General features: G+C 49.1%; 1 protein-coding gene across 1 annotated transcript in view; it reads left to right on the top strand.

Annotated features, from left to right (window-relative positions):
• The first annotated feature begins 253 nt into the window (after window positions 1-253).
• The window catches only part of LOC122944749 (serine/threonine-protein kinase/endoribonuclease IRE1-like), a 39,287-nt gene continuing 15,084 nt past the window's right edge, over window positions 254-24,456 (top strand). The window contains exons 1-12 of the mRNA XM_044303339.1: window positions 254-488; window positions 6,377-6,494; window positions 9,101-9,134; window positions 9,688-9,760; window positions 11,107-11,179; window positions 11,257-11,379; window positions 12,904-13,005; window positions 13,183-13,444; window positions 14,409-14,487; window positions 14,876-15,023; window positions 16,386-16,504; window positions 17,228-17,413. Of these exons, the coding sequence (XP_044159274.1) occupies window positions 441-488; window positions 6,377-6,494; window positions 9,101-9,134; window positions 9,688-9,760; window positions 11,107-11,179; window positions 11,257-11,379; window positions 12,904-13,005; window positions 13,183-13,444; window positions 14,409-14,487; window positions 14,876-15,023; window positions 16,386-16,504; window positions 17,228-17,413 (1,365 nt within the window). The 5' untranslated portion in view covers window positions 254-440. The remainder of the gene's footprint in view (window positions 489-6,376; window positions 6,495-9,100; window positions 9,135-9,687; window positions 9,761-11,106; window positions 11,180-11,256; window positions 11,380-12,903; window positions 13,006-13,182; window positions 13,445-14,408; window positions 14,488-14,875; window positions 15,024-16,385; window positions 16,505-17,227; window positions 17,414-24,456) is intronic.

Here is a 24,456-nt window from a genome sequence, read left to right as displayed (position 1 = left end):
CCATGAGACTACAGGCGGAACCGGCCCCGTACACACCGGCGGAGCTGCAGCTGATCGCCGCCCCTTTCATCCCCTCCACGTGTCCACCAACAACACTCCGCTAGCTTCCGGGTCTGGTCGGCCACGCCTCCCTCGCCTCGTCATTGGCCTAATAGAATGTGTGGGCTTCCGTGATTGGTCAGAGCGCGCGGTGACGTAAGGGGGGGAATCCTCTGGACTCAGACAGGTGGAGAAGTGTTTATTGTAGCCCAGATCCGCCTGACACCCGGAAACTGACACCCAGCTCTCCCTGTACTGTGTATACAGCACTCTGCCCACCTCACCCGGATTATGGAGGCGGGTCATCGGCTCACTCTGCCCTGAAGGCTGTGTCTATTGAGGAGGATGAGAAGACCACCAGAGACCCCCCTAGAGTCTGCAGGTGACAAGCCCCCACCAGTATGCACCCTGCCTTGTGGCTGGCACTGGGCCTCGTACAGGTCCTACAGGTGAGTTACTAACGTCCAGAATAGTGGCCTTCAACCTGGAGCTCTGCGGCAGGTGTGAAACTACAACTCCCAGCAGGGTTGTGTCAAGATATGCTGGGAGTTGTAGCGTCACACACTCTAGAAAGCCTTTTGGGCTAACCCTCTGGTCTAAGATATAGCATCGGTCTGACAGGGTTTGCTGAGATAGTTCTACAAGCCATCATTGCTGGGGTCTGTAGTTCCACCACTGCATCATTGCTGTGGTCTGTAGTTCCGCCACTGCACAATTCTTGGGATCTGTAGTTCCGCCACTGCACAATTCTTGGGATCTGTAGTTCCGCCACTGCACAATTCTTGGGATCTGTAGTTCCGCCACTGCACAATTCTTGGGATCTGTAGTTCCGCCACTGCACAATTCTTGGGATCTGTAGTTCCGCCACTGCACAATTCTTGGGATCTGTAGTTCCGCCACTGCACAATTCTTGGGATCTGTAGTTCCGCCACTGCACAATTCTTGGGATCTGTAGTTCCGCCACTGCACAATTCCTGGGATCTGTAGTTCCGCCACTGCACAATTCCTGGGATCTGTAGTTCCGCCACTGCATCAATTGCCTGGGATCTGTAGTTCCGCCACTGCATCATTGCTGGGATCTGTAGTTCCGCCACTGCATCATTGGGGATCTGTAGTTCGCCACTGCATCATTGCTGGGATCTGTAGTTCCGCCACTGCATCATTGCTGGGATCTGTAGTCCGCCACTGCATCATTGCTGGGATCTGTAGTTCCGCCACTGCATCATTGCTGGGATCTGTAGTTCCACCACTGCATCATTGCTGGGATCTGTAGTTCCACCACTGCATCATTGCTGGGATCTGTAGTTCCGCCACTGCATCATTGCTTTGATCTGTAGTTCCGCCACTGCATCATTGCTGGGATCTGTAGTTCCGCCACTGCATCATTGCTGGGATCTGTAGTTCCGCCACTGCATCATTGCTGGGATCTGTAGTTCCACCACTGCATCATTGCTGGGATCTGTAGTTCCACCACTGCATCATTGCTGGGATCTGTAGTTCCACCACTGCATCATTGCTTTGATCTGTAGTTCCACCACTGCATCATTGCTTTGATCTGTAGTTCCGCCACTGCATCATTGCTGGGATCTGTAGTTCCGCCACTGCACCATAGCTGGGAACTGTAGTTCCGCCACTGCTCAATTCTTGGGATCTGTAGTTCCGCCACTGCACAATTCCTGGGACCTCTAGTTCCGCCACTGCACAATTCCTGGGATCTCTAGTTCCGCCACTGTACAATTCCTGGGATCTGTAGTTCCACCACTGCACAATTCCTGGGATCTCTAGTTCCGCCACTGCACAATTCCTGGGATCTGTAGTTCCACCACTGCACAATTCCTGGGATCTGTAGTTCCATGATTGCTTGACCCGTTGACACAAGGGAGAAGATCTTGATGCATCTCTATGATAAACATGCCGGTTACACGAGATGTGAGAGCTGTCATAGTCCCTTTATAAATGTGGGGCGTAGAGATGAGTGACATGATGTCCGAGCCGGAGTCCACTGGCCAGGAAGCAGTTAATCCATGTCCCTGCCCAGAGATTAATATCTGTCAGGGCTTGGTTTAACCCCTTCCTCTCTTCTCTGAAGCTTAATGAGTAGATTTTAATTGGCTGCCTTGCCCTTTTTGGCGCAATTTTAAAAAAACTACAAAAAACATCACATTATCCCTGCCCCCTCCCCTATAAGTGGGGGGAGGGGGAGTCAAAATCCGAAAGAACTTCAAGAAATAGGAAATGTAAAAATGAGTCATGCATTCTCCGTTTTCAAGATCTCTGCTTGCTGTCATGCAGTCGGAACTTTAATTGTATAATGCCAATGAATATGAATTCTTCCTGGTCACGTGGTGGACGCACAGGGGCCACGGCTCTGATAACCGTACAATAAGGCTGGGGCTAAATGATGATCTTGACTACGACACGCTTCACAGACCGAAAATTGCGCTTCCAAAACTTCTAAGCATTGTAAAAGTGAATGGAGTTGGGTTGCGTCTCGGGTTTGCTGCGAAAAGTCACAAGAAATCTAGCCGCTATATGACTCTGTTCACATTCGATGTGGCCATGTTTTATTTTATCATGGGTGTCGCCTCACCGTCAAGACCGCCGTGTAGCCCCAGTCTTAAGGCCTCATGCACATGTCCAATCCCATGGTCCGTGTCCGATCCGAAAAAAAGGCAGATCAGACACAGACCAACCATTTCTATGGGTCTGCAAAAAAAAAACAGCACACGGATGTAATCCGGGTGCAGTCTGCATCTGTTCGGCCGGGCCGCAGGTGATGGAACTGGTTATGTCTGTTTTGCGGACAAGAATAGACCTTTTTACAGTGGATCCCACAAAAAACACGGACTTCATCTGTATTGTGGCGGAAAGAAAGCACTTAGATTTCTGCACAGAAATGTCCGAGAGAAATCTGCCTTGTGTGACTTCAACCTAACTACCGGGATAATGAGGCTCCTATTGAATGACAGCAAGCAGAGATCTTGAAAACTGATAGAAATGGAGAGTTACAGAACATATATTGAGAAAAAATAAATAATTTCATCTAGAATATCCCTTTAAGATAAGAGTCAGTCCTGTCCTGTGCCGCTGATCCCTCTCTGTCCCGTGTAGTTGGTGTGAGAGGCGGCCATGTTGTCCTATTGTAGGCCACAGTGTTGTATCTCGTCCAGCAGCGGCCATTGGACGACGCAACCATGTGATCTTACATCACTATGGACGCAGTGTTACCGAGGCCTAGTAAATACACTGCGGCAATGGAGACCTTAAAGGATTTTTGGGTGATTCTAACTGAATTTCAATGACTTGAATTGGAAAATAAACCAAATGGTAATAAACGTTAGTAAATTTTGTGCTGTTCCCACGTTGGCGATGCCGCCGGCGCCACCCTTTCCTGTTTATAATATATTGGGCCTCCATTGTCAAAAGGGTCTAACAGGGAGGCAGTCTTTGTTGCCCATGGCAACCAATCAGAGCTCAGCTTTCATTTCTAAAACTGCTCTGGGGAAATGAAAGCTGAGCTGTGATTGGCAGCATATAGCGCGCCTCCGCTGTGTAATACAAAGAGTATCCGGTTCTCTTATGGAAACCCTGCCACCCGAATCAATATTTGCTACTGCGGGTGACAGGCGTACATTACATAAAAGAATTCACACCTGCGGGCTCAGTATTCAGAATGTAAACCTGCTTAAAGGGGACTTCCACCTGCAAAGTGCCTATGCCTACAGGCAGCATCCATGGGGACGTATAACATTAGAAAAACAGAGCCACTTTTGTCCTGTGGTTGCTTTGGGTATTGCAGGTCGGTATTTTTTCAAGTGAAAGAAGCTGAACCACGCAACCTATGGACTCCCAGATTAGAAATAAAGGGATTTTTTTTTATCTTAAAGGGGTTGTTGCAAGATTTATGGGGGTAAGTGTCTGTGTCAAAAAGGTGATTGGTGGGGATGGTCCAACACGGACTCCCACCGATTACAGTTTTGAAGAAGGGCCTCCTCACGACTTACTGAGCACAGCGCCATCCATTGTATAGGGGCTGTGCTTGGTATTGCATCCCAGGCTCATTAATTTGAATGGGCACATAGGCACTGTGACGTCACTGGCCTCTTCTAACAACTGATCGGCGGAGGTGTCTGGAGTCGGACCCCCGCCAATCTGAAGTTGAAAACCTATCCTGAGGATAGGCCATCAAAATTGAATTCCCAGAAACACCCCTTTAAATCTTGGGGGGGGGGGGGGGGACGACCCTTAAAGGTGCAATGTGTCTTTAAATTCCCAGATCTAACTTTACTGGGATTTTCTACCTGCTGACGGTTTCTCCTGCGTCATTCTGCCACTTTGATAGCAGACTTTCCAAACCAAATGGCCATCTCATTGTCTGGGATTGCTGAATTTGTAGTTCCCCACAAAGCCTGTGCTGTGGGACCACAAATCCCAGCCTGCCCTGGCAATAGTAAGACTTTTGGTGGATTTATAATCCTATATTATGTTATTCTCTGACCCCACTAATCGCACACGGTCTTGTGAACGCCACGCAAAAGAGAATTTGCTGGACTTGTGTCATTCACTTTTCCTCCCGGCACGAGTCGACAACATGAAGTCAGGGGGGGCTTCTGGAGACCGCATCCTGATTGCACATGTCATCCCGTGTGTTGCACCAGTCCGGTTTCACGTGTGTCACTCCGGGTCATGTGTCTCCTGCGCGTTTCTATTGTCTGAGGCGCCTGGATTAATCCACCCATTGTGCAAACAGTGCAGAGAGCAGGTGTGCGAGCTGGAGCTGTGTCCGCCGGGGAGGTGCGTTTCAATGGGTCGGTATATAGAGTGCCCAAGTACTGTCTGCTGATAGAAGTGCCACGGGGGGGGGGGGGGGGGGGGGGGGGTACTGCTGCCTGCGCAGGCTAGGGTGTAAATTACAGGAGTATGCCTGAGCCTCTGATTCAACCTGAGTTGTAGCTGTCGGTGTACTACTGACGGCATGTATGAACCCAGCCTAAACATGAGGGCAGGGCGGGGATTTCAGTTTTATAAAATGCTCTTTTAAAACTGTAGCTCCCCAATGACTAAGCACCCAGGAAGGCCTATACAGAACTGTCCTTGAGGAAATCGAGGGGAAGGCAAATATACAGAGCCGGGAACATTAGTATATCGTACAGCTGCTCTCCTGGGGACAAGTTATTTTAATTCATGGGCATTGGACAGGTGCCCAGTATTGTCTGGTAATTTACAGTGCAAGTTCAATTGTATAAGGCCCCTTTCACACGGGCGAGTTTTCCGCGCGGGTGCAATGCATGACGTGAACGTATACCACCCGCACTGAATCCTGACCCATTCATGTCAATGGGTCTGTGCACATGAGCGTTGTTTTTCACGCATCAGTTCTGGGTTGCGTGAAAATTGCAGCATGTTCTATATTCACGCAACCCTGGGCCCATAGAAGTGAAAAACGCATTGCATCCGGACGCAAGTGCGGGTGCGATGCGTTTTTCACTGATGGTTGCTAAGAGATGTCGTTTGTAAACCTTCAGTTTTTTATCACGCTCGTGAAAAACGCATCAAAACGCATTGCACACGTGCGTGAATAAACTGAACAACTTAACGCAATTGCAGACAAAACTGACTGAACTTGCTTGCAAAATGGTGCGAGTTTCACTGAACGCATCTGGAGCCAATCCGTCATGGTCGTGTGAAAGAGGCCTTATACTCCAGAGCTGCACTCACTATTCTGCTGGTGTGTACATACATTACATTACTTATCCTGTACTGATCCTGAGTTACATCCTGTATTATACTCCAGAGCTGCACTCACTATTCTGCTGGTGGAGTCACTGTGTACATACATTACATTACTTATCCTGTACTGATCCTGAGTCACATCCTGTATTATACTCCGGAGCTGCACTCACTATTCTGCTGGTGCAGTCACTGTGTACATACATTACTTATCCTGTACTGATCCTGAGTTCTACTTTACACCAGTTTTGATAAATCTCCCCCACCGTGCACATATAGTACATTGTGGTGTTGGTCTGGAGTCAACTTTTTTGGACCTTTTGGTGCCTCGCTCATCATCCGGTAAGGGTATGAGCTCTTGATACACGGGGTGTCGGGGGTGCCGATCAAAACTAATGCAAAGTGATAGTGAAGCAGTTGCCTATCGCAACCAATAAGATTCCAGCTCATACTTCTCAGAGGCTCTTTGGCAGATGACAGCAGCCACCTGATTGGTTGCTGTGGGCAGAGTCCTTCTGTCTCTGTGCCCCATGAATAATAATTCAATTCAAGTCCAAATGGTAGTAATTAAGGTGATGACTAATGAACGTGATGTCTTTTACTGCAGTGTGAGACCGGAGCGTCAGTCTCTCTGCCGGAATCCATGCTGTTTGTGTCTACAATGGATGGAAAATTTCACGCTGTGAGTAAGAAAAGCGGAGATGTGCTGTGGACCTTAAAAGACGGTAAGTCTCTCCCGTGGGCCTTCCCGCCATCCGTAGTAACCTGTCAGTAGATGGCCTTGGCCCCTCTCTGATCAGCAGAACGAACAGGCTTCTGCACAGCGCCATACATACGAGGTGGCTGTGCCTGGTACTGCAGCTGCGGATTCACAGCGACGTCTGAGGTGGATTTGTCTTGGTCTTATTGTCTCTGGAGTTGCCCTCACACACACGGAGACTCGCAGCTTCAATGATCTTGTTGCCCGAGGAACCCTATGAGTCTTGTACTGATCCCCTCTAATTATCAGATCCACCGTCACCGCTTCTCCTAAACATTCTCAGGTTTCCTGACTCTCCGTATCCATAACTGCAACCAACAGAAGGTGCAGCCGTTTGTTTTGGCCACTTGCCCGCCGTTTGTAGCGTCTTTGCACTATAGCATTTAAAGGGGTTGTCCAGGATTAGAAATACATGGCTGCTTCCTTCCGAAAAAAAAAGTGCCCACTTGTCCATGAGTTGTGTCTGGTATTACAGCTTGGCTCACTTGGAGTTGAAGAAAATCTGTAATACCACACGCAACCTGTGTACAGGGGTGGTGCTGTTTTTTTGTAACATAGCAACCATATTTTTCGGATCCTGGACAACTCCTTTGTTGTAGTGTTTTTGCATAAGGGTACATTCAGACAGCAGATTTTTCTGCACGGAAGAAATACGAGACTGGTGCTTGGATTTCTGACGTAGTTTTGCATGCCGTGGCTGACCTGTTGCATGTGCGCTTGGCAGCTGAAGGCATCTGTGTTGGTCCCATGTTCATATGTGCCCGCATTGCTGAGAAAAGTGATGTTTTATTGTATGCAAATGAGCCTCTAGGAGCAATGGGGGCGTTACCATTACACCTAGAGGCTCTGCTCTCTCTGCTACTGCCGCTCCCCCTCCACTTTGATTGACAGCTATAGTTGTTTTCACATTTACACTGACTGGACCTGTCAATCAAAGTGAAGATGGCGCAGCAGAAAAAGTGGAGACTCTAGGTGTAATGGTAACGCCCCCATTGCTCCTAGAGGTTCATTTGCATGTAATAAAACATAATTTTTCTCAGTAATGCGGGCACATATGAACATGGGACCAACACAGATGCCTTCAGCTGCCAAGCGCACATGTAACAGGTCAGCCAGTGTCATAGGTACAAAACTGCTGACAGGTGCCCTTTAATTGTCTAATTTAAAGGGGTACTCTGACCTCTGTCTGTTAAATGGGTTCTACAGTTTGTTTTAACTGATGATCTATCCTCTGGATAGATCATCAGCATCTGATCGGCGGGGGTCTGACACCCGGGCCCCCCGCCGATCAGCTGTTTGAGAAGGCAGCGGCGCTCCAGCAGCGCAGCGGCCTTCTCACTGTTTACCGCTGGCCCAGTGACGTCACAACTAGTATCAACTGGCCTGGGCGCGGCTAAGCTCGGTTCACTTGAATGGAGCTTAGCCGCGCCCAGGCCAGTTGATACTAGTTGTGACGTCACTGGGCCAGCGGTAAAGAGTGAGAAGGCCGCGGCACTGCTGGAGCGCCGCTGCCTTCTCAAACAGCTGATCGGCGGGGGTCCCCGGGTGTCAGACCCCCGCCAGTCAGATGCTGATGATCTATCCAGAGCATAGATCATCAGTTAAAACCAACTGTAGAACCCCTTTAAGTCTAGGTCCCACTTCCATCTGTCTGGAGAAAGGGGATCCATTCACCCTCCTTCTGACGAGGTTTCAAGCAGCATCCAAGGACTGAATGGTTGGGGGGCAGCATTGAAGTCTATATAAGGGGGCATTCACATGCCTGTATCCGTTTTGCGGTCTGCAAATTGCAGATGTGCAAAACACGGACGTTCTACATTCTGCATTTTGGGGATCAGCACATTCCGCCCTTTGTTCAAAACGAACAAGAATAGGACATGTACCTTTTTTTTTTTTTTTGCGGCGGCGTAGAACGGACATACAAGTGTTGTCCACATCTTTTGGGCCCCTTTTAAAATGATTGGGTCCGCATATGATCCAAAAAAATACATATGGATGTGGACCGAAAATACGGTCGTGTGAATGCACCCTTAAGAGAGAGAGTGGAGCAAGCCCTCATTCTCCTGATAAGTGGGGGTCCCAGAGGTGGATGCACTCCTTTTTAACATCGTTATCAGAATGACTCATTTTACAATCCGAAATGATTCTTGTTAATAACCTGCAGGCGTGGCAGCTTGTATTCTGTGAACGGAGTGATCTGCAAGAGTTTAATTGCAGAACACAGGCTGCTATAAGCTTTTGTGCGTTTTTTCTGATACAGAGCTCTATATCCCCTGCTGGCTGAAACCATAGACTTAAATGATAGACTTCTGCCTGCCTGCAGTCACCACTAGGGGGAGCTTACTTTTAATATAGATTTATTAATGAATAGAATGGGAGATGTATTAAAAAAAAAAAGTAGTGTGCGCCCTCTAGTGGTTGCCTTCATTGTTCAAAAAAGCATAATATTCCTTTTTTTTTTTTGCGCCACTAGTGCTGCAGCTTTTTTTAGGTATAAGTAGAAATGTTTGTATGTTATATTGTGTGTTTTACAATGGAAATCTGATGTCTGTCTTGTATCTTCTCTTTTAGATCCTGTGATTCAAGTACCGTTCTACGTGTCTGAGTAAGTACAGCATTCATAGAGAGTGGTTAGTGCAAGATCCTTTTCCTATCAGAGTAAGGGCTCATTCAAACGGCCGTAGTGTTTTGCGGTCCGCAAATCGCAGATTCACAAAACACGGATACTGGTCATGTGCGTTCTGGGCCGGCACCATGATAGAAATTACTATTCTTATCTGCGATTGTGGACAAGAATAGGACATGCTCTATCTTTTTTGCGGGCCCGCGGAACGGAACTATCGATGCGGACAGCACACCGTGTGCTGTCTGCATCTTTTGCGGCCCCATTGAAATGAATGGGTCCGCACCCGTTCTGCAAAATTGCGAAACGTATGTGGACCCATTCATACGGTCGCCTGAGTCCTAATAGGGGCTTCCCTGCAGTCTCCTCTAGGCACACAGTTTTGTAATCTTCTGTGGTTTTTGTTTGGCCTTTGTTTAGCTTGAGATACAATATACATATTCGCCGCTGTATTGTGTTTGAAAGCTTATGCTGAGACTTGTAGTTCCACAACAGCCAACAATGATTTCTAAAACTGCTGCCTTCTGTCTCACAGACCAGCTTTCCTGCCAGACCCCAGCGATGGGAGCTTGTACATCTTGGGGGGAAGGAATAAGGAAGGACTCATGGTAAGTCCATGTTTTATTATTGTGCAATTCTAGATGTATCCCGTTGGGGCAGCTTATTGTATGTCTAGCCATGAGTCAAGAGGTACCGCTATGGGTACCAACACTGGTCCAGAATTTTCCATCTCCAAATGTTTACCCAAGCAGCGTGCAAACCACTATCCTGGTATTTACGGCCTTGTCATAGTGGTTGTCCTCTGTATCAGCGACTAGGATCATTTGTATGCAGTTCAAGTAAAGGTCTGAGGGTTGTTATATGTGGACTTTGCTGGGTGCCCATGGCAGGACCACTAGTCACAATGGTATATATGGAGTTACATTTGAACAAGAATAATAAAATGAATATTTTAGGATCCTAAAAGAAAGTTTGGCTTGCTGCTTAGCTGTTTAGTTAGGCTACTTTTACACTCGCGTTGTTGTTTTCCGGTATTGAGATCCGGCAGAGGATCTTAATACCAGAAAAAAATGTTTCCATTTAGTCCTCATGCATTCTAAAAGGAAAGAGCTCCGTTCAGGATGCATCAGGAGGTCTTCTGTTCCGTTTTGTGTCCGGACATAAAACCGCTGCAAGCTGCAGATTTGTGTCCGGTCATTAAAACAGAAAAAATAGATCTGGCACTGAAAATAATGTAAGTCAATGGTGACGGATCCGTTTTCTTAGGAGCCTAAAAAAATCAGATCTGTCACCCATTGACTGTATTTAGTGACGGATCCGTTTTTTCCCGTTTAGATTTCTCACAACTATATCCTAACCGTACGGATGCATCCTGATCAATCTGTTTTATTCCGGTATTGAGATCCTCTGCCGGATCTCAATACCGGAATTAGCGACGCAAGTGTCAAGGCTAGTTTGGATGCTGATCTTATTAAAGGGATCTGTTACTAGGGAATTCACTGATAAACCAGGCGCAATGCCTTGTAAGCTAGCTCAGCCAAATGTAATCAGTGATCTGTTGCTTCATTCGTTAGTCCATATGCAAATGAGCACTTAAGTGCACAGAGGGCGGGCTTAAGCCGCTCTGTGCACCTTTTGCTCCTCCTGCTTCCTCCTTCAGCCCTTATCTCTCTTTCTTGATGGGCAGCACCTGGCAAGATGACCATGCAGGAACCTGACCCTGTCAGAGGACGCAGGAGGAGCAAGGGTGCACAGAGTGGACTGGGCCCGCCCTTGATGCACTTAACTGCTCATTTGCATATGGCTTAAAATGAAAAAAAAAGGATCGATAAGTGATAGGTATCATTACATTCAGCTGAGGTGGACTTACAAGGCAGTGTGGCAGTGAATTTCCTGGTGACGGGTTCCATTTAAGTTCCCGGTGCCTTAACATTTGTGATTCCATATTCCCTAGAAATTACCCTTCACCATCCAGGAACTGGTCCAGTCCTCCCCCTGCCGCAGCTCTGATGGAATCCTCTATACAGGTAATGTATACTAGCAGAGTCTGGGTATTTGATGGGAGGGGCCACATAACAATCCGCCTGTGATTCAATCTGGACAGGGAAGAAGCAGGACACCTGGTTTGTTTTGGATCCGAAGTCAGGAGAGAAGCAGACCACGCTGTCCACGGAATCGTCTGACGGCCTGTGTCCTTCCACTCCTCTCCTGTACATAGGACGGACACGTGAGTTCCACAGATACACGCCGTCTCACACATAGCGCATGCTCTACGCCTCCGCTAAGTTAAAGGGCTGTCTCTTAGTGACTAGCCGCTCTTACATAGGAACTGACCCGGTGCGGCTCCAGCTTCTCAATGTACGTAGGCTTACATGCCGGCCAGTCCGATGAATAGCTGACACCGCATAATGCATGGATGGGGCAGGTCCACCAAAACAAGGACCACCATTACAGGGCGCCTCTGCACTCTGACTCTTAGAGGGGGACCACTCTCTGTGAAGCCCATGTGAGACCACCCCTTTAAAGCTTACTTATTGTATAATGCAGCTTTCCAATGGGACTTGGAGTTTCAATTCCTCACCGATTTCAGTTTGTGATTGCTGTCAGCGAATGGAAACAGTAAATCCGCCTTGACCACATACGACTGACACATCACTCGGTGTGCGAAGGGCTAGCCCAGCACAGGTTTTCAGGTCTCTAGAAATAAATGGTTGCACTCACTGACAGCAAGCAGAGATCTTGAAAAAAGAAATGTGATGAACTGGTTGAGACACAAAGTATGTTATATTCAGTTTTATTACTTTTCATTAGGGCGTACTTTTGAAGGAGTTTTCCAGGAATTCAATATTAAAGGGGTTGTCCCATCTTGGACTTTGGGGGCTTATTGCTAGGATATGCCCCCAATGTCTGATTGAGGTGCGACCCGCACCTATCGTTAGAACGGAGCCCGCAAAGTGCAGGCGGGAGCACTGCAAATGCGCGGCAGCCCTTCATCAATTTCTGTGGGACTGCCGAAAATAGCAGAGCGGCGCATTCTGCTATTTTCGGACGTCCCGTTGAAATGAATGGGAAGCGCGGTGCACAAGCACGGCCACCGCTCCATTCACTTCTATGGGTCTTACGGAAATAGCCGAGCCAGTGTTTGGCTATTTTCAGGAGTCCCATAGAAATGAATGCTGTGCATCCACAGTGCTCCCTCCGGCACTTTGCGGGCTCCATTCTAAGGATAGGTGTGGGTCCCAGAAGTGGGACCCGCATCTATTAGACATTGGGGGCATATGCTAGCGATATGCCCCCAATGTCCAATATGGGACAACCCCTTTTTAATGACCTTTCCTAACGGAGTGGTGAGAGTCTGACTCCTGGTATCCCCGCCGATCAGCAGTTTAAAGGGGCTGCAGTGTTTGGACAAGCCCATAGGCCACTTCACAGTATTCCAAGCACAGCGCCGCACATTGTATAGTGGCTGTGCTTGGCACTGCAGCCCCCCCCAGCTACACAAAGGCCATGTGACCCATGGACATGACGTCACAGGACGAGGCCTTAGCGCTAACCTAAGAGCTCTGACCCCTTCAAAAACAGCTGATCGGCAGGGGCGCATGGAGTCAGACCCTCACCAATCTGATATTGATGACCTCTTTAGAGGGTAGGTCACCAGTATTGAAATACTGGACAGCCCCATTAAGTGTTCACTGCTGCCTGCTATGCTATATTATAGTCCTATTGAGGGTAACCATCTATTACCGTGCAGAGTACATGATCACCATGTATGACACCAAATCCCGGGAACTGCGCTGGAATGCCACCTTCCATGACTACTCCGCTACTCTGTGTGATGAGAACTACGAATACAGTGAGTATAGTAATGCATACGGGCCGCAGGCTGACAGGGCACGCTGGAAATTGTAATTTTGCAACCGCTGGAAAGCAGTAGGTTGGGGGCAACTGTTATACATGGTAGAGAAGGTCATTACGGACATACGGTATGTCTTTGCTTTCCATACATCTGAGTTCCCCTTATTTACCATAGAGATGGCTCACTTTGCCTCCACTGGAGACGGGATGCTGGTGACCGCTGACCAGGGGAGCGGAGAAGTGTTATGGATGCAGAATTATGGTTCTCCAGTGGTCGGACTTTTCATGTGGCACCAAGACAGCCTGAGGCGAATCCCGCATCTGAATGTCGCACTGGAAACCCTCCGTTACTTGACGTTCAATTCCCAGGACATCCGTCTCCTCAAATGGAACTATCAGGCTGTGCAGGATCTGAGCAGCACCAAGACTCACCTGCTGTGAGTACCCTTACCTGCTAGACGCCTATAACCCAGGGCGGTCACCAGTGGCGTACATAGAGACGTAAGGGCCCCACAGCAAGGATCAAACCAGGCCCCCACACACAGGACAGAAGGGTTGCTGCCTAAACCCTTGGGCCTTTTATTCCACTGCCTCATTTGCTAAAAGTTGTTCCTTTAGAGCAGGCATGCTCAACCTGCGGCCCTCCAGCTGTTGTAAAACTACAACTCCCACCATGTCCTTCTGTAGGATGATAGCTGTAGGCTTTTCGGGCATGCTGGGAGTTGTAGTTTTGCAACAGCTGGAGGGCCGCAGTTTGAGGATGCCTGCTTAAGAGGGTGGAGTCCTGACCAAGTTTTCACCTCCAGTAGAAGAGGAGATGATCCCAACTAAGACTGGGCCCCCTCTTGCCCTTGGCCCCAATAGCAGTCGCCTAGTCTGCCGCTATGGTAGTTTACGCCCCTGGCGGTTACCCTCTTGAGAACTTTGGTGAAAGTGGCAGATTCCTTGGTTTACCCGTGTACATTAAAGGGTTTGTGCCAAGTTATTACGTTAGGGGATAACTAACTGAACGCTGGAGGTCTGACTGCTGGGACCCCCGCCGATCATGAGGAGCGGGGTCCTGTTCTGATGGAGTGGCAGGTCATGTATGCGCATGCCGCTCCATTCATTCTCTACAGGAGAATGCACGACCTGCTGCTCCACCAGAACAGGGGACCGGGACCCCCAGCGATCAGCTAGTTATTCCTCTGGAGAGGTCAGCACAGTCTTACACCACATGGACGGCCTATTGATTTCAGTAGGCACCATGTAATACTTAATTTCCCCTGTGGAGGTGCTGCAGGGAAATTGAGCACTTCACGCAGTGCTTCCACACAGATCACAGCTGATCGATGGGGGTCCAAGTAATCAATTTTTTGACCTGGAATAACATTTGGGACATTTCTTTCTTCTTTTTTACAGGCCGTCTCTGTACGTGGGGAAGCACTCCAGCGGATTCTATGCGTCCACGTCGCTGATCCACGAGGGCGTCTCTGTAGTGGTGGGAATATTTTCAATCTGTATTCTTTCTGAGATTTGTTCATGTTCCTCCATGTATCATAATGTCGTATACTGTATAAGGGCGGACTAGTCGCTATGGAAGCCCTTCTGAGATTCTGACTTTTCATAGGGACATTGCATAGATCCAAGTCTATCTCCCTGAATTCATAGATCTATCGTTGTCAGCTAGGGTGTGGACATTGATGTCGTCCCACGCATTGTCCCTATGACAAAGCTGTACAAAACCAGAAGACATGTAGTAAGTGTTGTCATCTGGCATGAAACATCAAGCACTGATAAGGCGACATTTCTGTTTTTCATGTGCATAAAGATAGTTTAGGTATTCCTTTTTTTTTTTTTTTTAAGTCATGTTTTGGTATCCCTTCCAGCCCCGGGGAATCACACTGGCCCGGATAGAGGGGCCCACCACTAAGGATGTTACCCTAAAGGAGTCCACGGAGTTTGGTGTCACGCCAACCACAGATGTCAAGTACCCGCTTGGGAGCATTGTATCTGCAAACCAATGGCTGCTTATAGGTAATGGCAGTAGCAAGGGCGGATAGGTGAATGTTACTACATGGCTCACTATGCGGCTGTATTGTGCATGCTTGCTACGGCAGTAGTATTTGTGTACTGTGTAGTGGTCTTATTTAGTTTCTGCTCTGGCAGTATTGCATGAAGACCCCCAATAAGTCTGTCCAGGGGCCACCACAGACCTTGATCCAATCCGGAGTCTAAAGGACTCTGTCACCAATGATGGCAGTAGTATATAGGCACTGTATAGAGCTATTATTTAATCACTGTTGGGGCAGTATTACGTTAGGTTCACTTCTGCAGTACAGTATTCTGGTAGTCTGTTCCGGCAGAGTACTGGAATTATCATATCTGGCCCAGCCAGACGCTACCAGGGCCCAGAAGATCTCTGTTCACTATAAAGGGATCCGTCAGGTTTCGGGAAAGAATGACGGATTGCTGCTGGAAAATACCGGCTGCACGCAGCTTTTGCTTTTCAGGCAGAAAGCCGGCATTGTTTGTGGAAACCTGACAGGTCCCATTATAGTAACTAAGGATCTGGTGGGCCCTGGCGGTGTCTGGCTATGCTGGATTCGGCAATTCTGGTACTCCGCTCCTATTCCGGAACAGACTACCAGATTTCTAAAACACAGATGTTGGACGTAGCCTTAACCTTTACTTCCCTCCATCACATAAGACATGGGCACCCAACGTGTGTTCATCCAGGGGCCACTACACACCCTGATCCAGCCCTCCATCTTCACTGACCCTATGCACTCCTGTTCTGGTACAATTTCTGTAGGATCTAACCATGTTGTCTGCAATGTTCCAAATCATTACATTTAGTCTAGGGCAGTGATGGCTAACCTTGGCACTCCAGCTGTGGGGAAACTACGACTCCCAGCATGCTCCATTTATTTCTCTAGAGTTCTGAGAGCAGCCAAGCAAGGGGGGCATCTTGGGAGTTGTAGTTTTACCACAGCTGGAGTGCCAAGGTTAGCCATCACTGGTCTAGGGGCAAAAGAATGAGAAGACATGACTTTCAAACAGCAAAAGATCCCTTTTATTAGCAAAAACCGGGGTCTTACCCTTACATCCTAAAGATCCAAATGAGCCAATAGGATTGTGGCGTGTTTTAACAAAGAGTGATGTATATATCCCCATAGTATGCATCCGGACGCAATTAAGATATTCTAGCGTGGTAAAACCAAAGCTAAGGAATTCCTTTGTCTAGATACACGACGTCCCCTCTGTAGCTGTCTAGCTCTTATACCAAACATTGCAACCTAAGTATATCCAAGATTTAGTTATGTTTAATTAATCCTACTATATCACTCCTTTAATAAAATTAGAAGTCTCACTGGATAACATTTTTTTTTCATCAAGGACACCATGAAGTTCCTCACGTTGTTCACACCACCATGCTCCGAGCATTTCCCGAGACCCTGAGGAGGGATACTGAGACAATCATTCGTGGTCCTGCCCCCAAGACCCTATTCGATGATGTAAGAATAATCCAGAATATTGATCGCCTGGCACCTGTTAAAGGGGTTGTCTCCTCTGAGACAATGGAGACATATTACTAGGGTATGTCCCCATTGTCTGATAGGTGCACCTATATCGGGAACGGAACCCCGCAACGTGATGGCTGGAGAACTCCATTCCGGCCACCACCAAGCGCTCTCCCCATAGAAGTGAATGGGAGCGCACCGCGCATCACCGGCCACCGCTCACTTCTATGGGACCGACGGAAATAGCCAAGCCAGTGCTCGGCTATTTTCGGCTGTCCCATAGAAAATGAATGGAGGGAGGCTGTGCATGCGCAGTGCGCCCTCCACCGCTTTCGGGGCTCTGTTCTCAATATAGGTGTAGGTCCCAGCGGTGGGACTCGCACCTATCGGACAATGGGGGCATATCCTAGCATTATGCCCCCATTGCCTGAGATGAGACAACCCCTTTAATGATATGATGGTTCTTCAGATTTCTGTCTGGTGCGGGATTGTCATGGAGAGCTTGTGTGGATCAAAATCGCCATCCTCATCGGTCTCTACGTCCTCACTCAATTGAATAGTGGCAATTATGTATGGATATGTAGGGGTACATCAATGTATTTTGTGTAACATCTTAAGTATCGGTATTCAAATTTTGGCTGAACTCGAAATGTACTTTCCCAGTTTTCACCTGAATAAGTGGCATCTCGTGAAACCCATCCTCTCATCTTCCTGCAGTTTCTGACCCCGCAGAATCAGGGAGGATCCCCTCAGGGCGACACAGTGGGGCGAGTAAAGACGGAAGGTACCACAGAAGAAGCAGGAATTGTCCTACCAGACTCTACGATTACCAATCTGCTTTCCACGGGCATCATCACGCTTCTCCTTGGGGGATGGGTGCTGTTCGGATTCACTTTTCCTAAGGTGAGAGGAGGGGGGGGGGGATGTGGTGTAATATATCGTCCCTCATTAGGAAGCTGAATGCAGTCTATTGTTCTCTATTGTCAGCCATTTGACTGGGAAGATTAAATATCCTCAATTCCAATAAAAAAAAAAATTTGGATTCCCCAGACATATTTTAAGACCGTGTCTGAAGATTCACATACTTATACACCAAAGTACATAGGAATAGTGAGGGAGATGAGACGAGTGACATAACGCAGATCAATATGAGTGGAGGAGGAAACGGACAGTTACAGATAAGGAGTGGGAGCATTTTAATTCCTCTAATAGATATCCAGTCCATTTTTTATTTTATTTTATTTTATTTTACGCACTTAAATAGCGCTACTATATTCCGCAGCACTTTACAGACATTAGCATCCAACTGTCCCCAGTGGGGCTCACAATCTAAGTTCCCTATGAGAGGAAACCCACGCAAACACGGGGAGAACATAAAGTCTCCATGCACCACTGCTAACCACTGAGCCACCGAGCTGCCCAGTCCATTAATGTGATGAACCCAAGAGGTCTGAGGAGCACATTCCTCAAGAGACCCATAATACACATTAATTCATGATCTGAGTGTGTCAAAGGTCCTCATGAGTTTGTATTCCCAGACTTCTCTGTCCTTCTGGGATTTGAAATGCCCGTTGAATATCGAGACTTTCATGTCTGTCATGTTGTGGTCATGGCTGCAGAAGGCTTTCGGTACAGGCAGATGTTTCCTTTCTTCTTTTATTGTGTGGCGATGAGAGCTTTTGACCAGTTTCACCAACATAGAGACCCCCAGTAGGACATTTGGTACATACAATCAAATAGACCACATGTGTGGATCTCGTCGTTCTGATGTGTACTTTGTCAGTGGTCATTATGCATGGACAGGTCTTACATTTGGTCTGTTTGCAAGGGAATATTCCTGTTGTTGGAGAGGACAGTGAGCGTGGGACAATGACAATAAAAGTTTCCCGCTACTTATCTATAATTGCTACAACTGTTTGATCTGCTTTACATCACAGATCTCATCCACCTCTCTATTTCTATATACCTTGGTGTATAAATATGTGAATCTTCCGATGTCTTAAAAGATGCCTGGGGAAGAGGCCTAAGTAGCCTCGAAAGCTTGCAATTGCATAGTTACGTAGTTAATAGGGTTGAAAAAAGACATGTCCATCAAGTTCAACCAAGGGATAGGTAGGGATGCGAATCCCAAAAGGAATTGAGACTCGTTTTCATAAGCAGTAATGTTTTTTACTTTTAAGAATTCGTCTAAACCCTTTTTGAAACCGTCCACTGTTCCTGCTGTGACCACGTCCTGAGGTCGTCTATTCCACAGATTCACAGTTCTTACAGTAAAGAAGCTTTGACGCTTCTGGAGACTGAACTTTTTCCTCTCCGGTCGGAGGCAGCGCCCCCTTGTCTTTTGGGGCCATTTGACATGGAACAGCTTTTCGCCGTATTTTTTGCATGGCCCATTTATATATCTGTACAGGTTAATCATGTCCCCCCTTAGACGTCTCTTCTCAAGACTATATAAATTAAATTCTTTTAATCTTTCTTCATAACTTAGACCATCCAGGCCCCTTATCAATATAGTCGCTCTCCTCTGTACTTTTTCCAGCTGCAGTGCGTCCTTTCTATGGACTGGTGCCCAGAACAGGACTGCGTATTCCAGATGAGGCCGCAACAGCGCTTTGTAAAGTGGTTATATTACATCCCTGCCCCGCGAGTCCATGCCTCGTTTAATGCATGACAATATCCTGGTGGCCTTAGAAGCAGCTGATTGACATTGTGTGCTGTTATTTAATCTACCATCCACAAGGACACCCAAATCCTTCTCTATAAGTGACTCCCCCAGTGTTACATCCCCTAGGACAGTGATGGCGAACCTATGGCACGGGTGCCAGAGGCGGCACTCAGAGCCCTCTCTGTGGGCACCCGCGCCTTGGAAAAAGTCTATGGCGTACCAATATGCTTTAGACTTTTCCTGCCATTCATCAGCACAGGACGTACTATGAACAGCACAGGCAGCGCACTGAATGTAGGCTATTAAGCCATTATAGCTAAATGATAAAGTACATGGAAGATATACTATATTGGTATTCAGGTTAAATTGCCGTGTTGGCACTTTGCGATAAATAAGTGGGTATTTGGTTGCAGTTTGGGCACTCGGTCTCTAAAAGGTTCACCATCACTGCCCTAGGACATATGAAGCACGGAGATTATTACTACCAAGATGCAGAACTTTACATTTATCCACATTAAACCTCATTTGCCAAGTTGATGCCCAATCACTCAGTGTCCAAGTCAGATTGTAGTTTATGGACATCTTCCATAGGCTGTACAGTGCTACACAGCTTAGTGTCATCTGCAAAAATAGAAATGGTGCTATTAATCCCATCCTCAATATCATTAATAAATAAATTAAATAGAGGGCCCAGCACTGAACCTTGGGGTACAGCACTTATAACCTGGGACCATTCTGAATAAGAATCATTGACCACAACTCTCTGGACACGGTCCTTCAGCCAGTTTTCAATCCAATTACAAACTATACTTTCCAAGCCTATAGACCTTACTTTACCTATTAAACGTCCATGAGGGCAGTATCAAAAGCCTTTGCAAAATCCAGAAACACTACATCCACAGCCGCCCCTCTGTCCAGGCTTCTACTAACCTCACTACATCCACAGCCGCCTCTCTGTCCAGGCTACTACTAACCTCACTACATCCACAGCCGCCCCTCTGGCCAGGCTACTACTGACCTCACTACATCCACAGCCGCCCCTCTGTCCAGGCTACTACTGACCTCACTACATCCACAGCCGCCCCTCTGTCCAGGCTACTACTGACCTCACTACATCCACAGCTGCCCCTCTGTCCAGGCTTCTACTGATCTCACTACATCCACAGCCGCCCCTCTGTCCAGGCTACTACTGACCTCACTACATCCACAGCCGCCCCTCTGTCCAGGCTACTACTGACCTCACTACATCCACAGCCGCCCATCTGTCCAGGCAACTACTGACTTCACTACATCCACAACTGCCCCTCTGTCCAGGCTACTACTGACCTCACTACATCCACAGCCGCCCCTCTGTCCAGGCTACTACTGACCTCACTACATCCACAGCCGCCCCTCTGTCCAGGCTACTACTGACCTCACTACATCCACAGCCGCCCCTCTGTCCAGGCTACTACTGACCTCACTACATCCACAGCCGCCCCTCTGTCCAGGCTACTACTGACCTCACTACATCCACAGCTGCCCCTCTGTCCAGGCTTCTACTGATCTCACTACATCCACAGCCGCCCATCTGTCCAGGCAACTACTGACTTCACTACATCCACAACTGCCCCTCTGTCCAGGCTACTACTGACCTCACTACATCCACAGCCGCTCCTCTGTCCAGGCTACTACTGACCTCACTACATCCACAGCCGCCCCTCTGTCCAGGCTACTACTGACCTCACTACATCCACAGCCGCCCCTCTGTCCAGGCTACTACTGACCTCACTACATCCACAGCCGCCCCTCTGTCCAGGCTACTACTGGCCTCACTACATCCACAGCCACCCCTCTGTCCAGGCAACTACTGACCTCACTACATCCACAGCCGCCCCTCTGTCCAGGCAACTACTGACCTCACTACATCCACAGCTGCCCCTCTGTCCAGGCTTCTACTGATCTCACTACATCCACAGCCGCCCATCTGTCCAGGCAACTACTGACTTCACTACATCCACAACTGCCCCTCTGTCCAGGCTACTACTGACCTCACTACATCCACAGCCGCTCCTCTGTCCAGGCTACTACTGACCTCACTACATCCACAGCCGCCCCTCTGTCCAGGCTACTACTGACCTCACTACATCCACAGCCGCCCCTCTGTCCAGGCTACTACTGACCTCACTACATCCACAGCCGCCCCTCTGTCCAGGCTACTACTGACCTCACTACATCCACAGCCGCCCCTCTGTCCAGGCTACTACTGACCTCACTACATCCACAGCCGCCCCTCTGTCCAGGCTACTACTGACCTCACTACATCCACAGCCGCCCCTCTGTCCAGGCTACTACTGACCTCACTACATCCACAGCCGCCCCTCTGTCCAGGCTACTACTGACCTCACTACATCCACAGCTGCCCCTCTGTCCAGGCTACTACTCACCTCACTACATCCACAGCTGCCCCTCTGTCCAGGCTACTACTGACCTCACTACATCCACAGCCGCCCCTCTGTCCAGGCTACTACTCACCTCACTACATCCACAGCCGCCCCTCTGTCCAGGCTACTACTCACCTCACTACATCCACAGCTGCCCCTCTGTCCAGGCTACTACTCACCTCACTACATCCACAGCTGCCCCTCTGTCCAGGCTACTACTGACCTCACTACATCCACAGCTGCCCCTCTGTCCAGGCTACTACTCACCTCACTACATCCACAGCCGCCCCTCTGTCCAGGCTACTACTGACCTCACTACATCCACAGCCGCCCCTCTGTCCAGGCTACTACTGACCTCACTACATCCACAGCCGCCCCTCTGTCCAGGCTACTACTGACCTCACTACATCCACAGCCGCCCCTCTGTCCAGGCTACTACTGACCTCACTACATCCACAGCCGCCCCTCTGTCCAGGCTACTACTGACCTCACTACATCCACAGCCGCCCCTCTGTCCAGGCTACTACTGACCTCACTACATCCACAGCCGCCCCTCTGTCCAGGCTACTACTCACCTCACTACATCCACAGCCGCCCCTCTGTCCAGGCTACTACTCACCTCACTACATCCACAGCTGCCCCTCTGTCCAGGCTACTACTGACCTCACTACATCCACAGCTGCCCCTCTGTCCAGGCTACTACTCACCTCACTACATCGACAGCCGCCCCTCTGTCCAGGCTACTACTGACCTCACTACATCCACAGCTGCCCCTCTGTCCAGGCTACTACTCACCTCACTACATCGACAGCCGCCCCTCTGTCCAGGCTACTACTGACCTCACTACATCCACAGCTGCCCCTCTGTCCAGGCTACTACTGACCTATTCATAAAAACAAATCAGGTTAGTCTGACAACTTCTGTCCTTGGTAAACCCATGGTTATCACTTATAATATTATTTATAGTCACATACTCCTGTATATAGTCCCTTCAAACATTTTTCCCACAACAGAAGTTAAACCTAACTGGTCTATAATTACCTGTGAAGGATCTTGATCCTTTTTTGAATATGGGCACCACGTTTGCCTTGCGCCAATCACTTGTCACTGTACCAGTACCTAGAGAATCCTTAAAAATTATAAACAGGGGCACAGCAATGACTGAACTGAGCTCTTTAAGCACTCTTGGGTGTAATCCATCTGGACCCGGAGCCTTGTTCACATTTACCCTATTTAACTTCTCTTGGACCATATCTACAGTTAGCCAACTGTGTATATCCCTGGATGTACTAACAGCCTCGGCGCCACAGATATCAGCTCCTTTCTCTTCTTTTGTATATACAGAGCTAAAAAACCTATTTAGGAACTCTGCCTTTCTCGCTCATATCATTGGGGGACACAGGACCATGGGTATAGCTTGCTGCTGCCACTAGGAGGCGACACTAGGCTGAAAGCTGTTTGCTCCTCCCCTGCAGGCTATACCCCCTCCAGCCTGGAGAGAGCATATCAGTTTTTAGCTTAGTGTCGTAGGAGGCAGACCTCCCTGCTTTGCAGGGTGGCGTTATAATTTTTATTTTTTGTTTTTTCATTTTTATTTTTTTCCAGAATCCGGTTGGGGATCCAGAGTCGCTTGCGTCCCTGCATCCCCGGGAGGCTGGCCGGTGTACCTTGTTCACCGCCTTGCCACCCCAAGAAGGAAAAGCGGACCAGGGCAGCCTCGCTCCCCTGCTTCCCCCCAGCTACAGGACCACCCTCTCTTCAGCCCTCTTCTGCCCGGACCCCTGTCGCCTGGTGCCAGCGGTCGTAGGGTGGTCCTGCTGGTGATGCATCTGAGGGTGAAGACCACAGATGAAGACAGGTGAGTGTCTCCCCCTCTCAGTCAGCGGTCACTTTCCCCCAGGCCGTCCGATGAGCCGGACATCCCACAGCACCAGGGCCCCCTTCCCGCCCGTCCATAATCACCCCCCCACCGCGTGTCCGCGTCGCGTCCGCGTCCGCCGGCACCTTGTCTGCATCGGACTCGACCGACGCCCGCCCCGTCTCCTTCCTTTCCTCGCCGCTGCATCGCACACAGCACTGGTTCAGTGCGATCGCAGCCGGCACTTGGATTTGCGCAGGGCAGTTGATCCATCGGCGGGGCGCCGCGATCCTCGTTAGCCGCACGGCCGGGTTGGGGACTGTCTCTCTCTCTGCGGGCGGGCATATTAGCCGGGTACATTAGGCACGCTGGCCGCGGCTGCGGTCACGTGCACAGGGGTGGGCGGCGCTAGATTCCCTCAATTAGTCTGCCGCTCCCGGGCTTAAGGGGGCGGGGCTTATTATCCCGCCCTGCTGAAACTTCCTCTTCCTCCCGGCGCAGCGTGGTGGACACAGGACCGTGGCTATCGCTCCGTTCTGGTAGGAGATAGATACCCCGTCCAGCAGGAGATTTGACACCATGTCTGACCCGGCCACTGACCCCCCTCAGACAACTTGTAGGACTACTTACTATGCCTGTTCCGTGTGTTCAGCTAAATTCCCTCGGGGCCAGTCACTATCACTGTGCTCGGCTTGTCAGAAGCCTGCGCAGAGCAATCCCCCCAGACCACTGCAGCCCACAGAAGCCTTAGATCGTCCTGTTCAGGGGGAACCAGACTGGGCTAGGTCTCTGTCACGGGCAGTGGAGGACCTCTCTAAGATATCCCATTCCACCCTTTCATTGCTGGGTCGGTTAGTGGAGAAATCACCACCGGTGCAATCCGCGCAACCGCATTGCACGCAAACCAGAGGCAGACCTCCTAGCAAGCGCCCCAGGGCAGGCAACCGTTCCTCCTCTGACGCCTCAGCATCCCCCCCTACTCCTGGATCCCAGTCACAGG

Source organism: Bufo gargarizans, chromosome 8, assembly GCF_014858855.1.
Source record: "Bufo gargarizans isolate SCDJY-AF-19 chromosome 8, ASM1485885v1, whole genome shotgun sequence".
Classification (NCBI taxonomy): Eukaryota; Metazoa; Chordata; class Amphibia; order Anura; family Bufonidae; genus Bufo; species Bufo gargarizans.
This window is presented reverse-complemented; position numbering and strand designations above follow the sequence as displayed.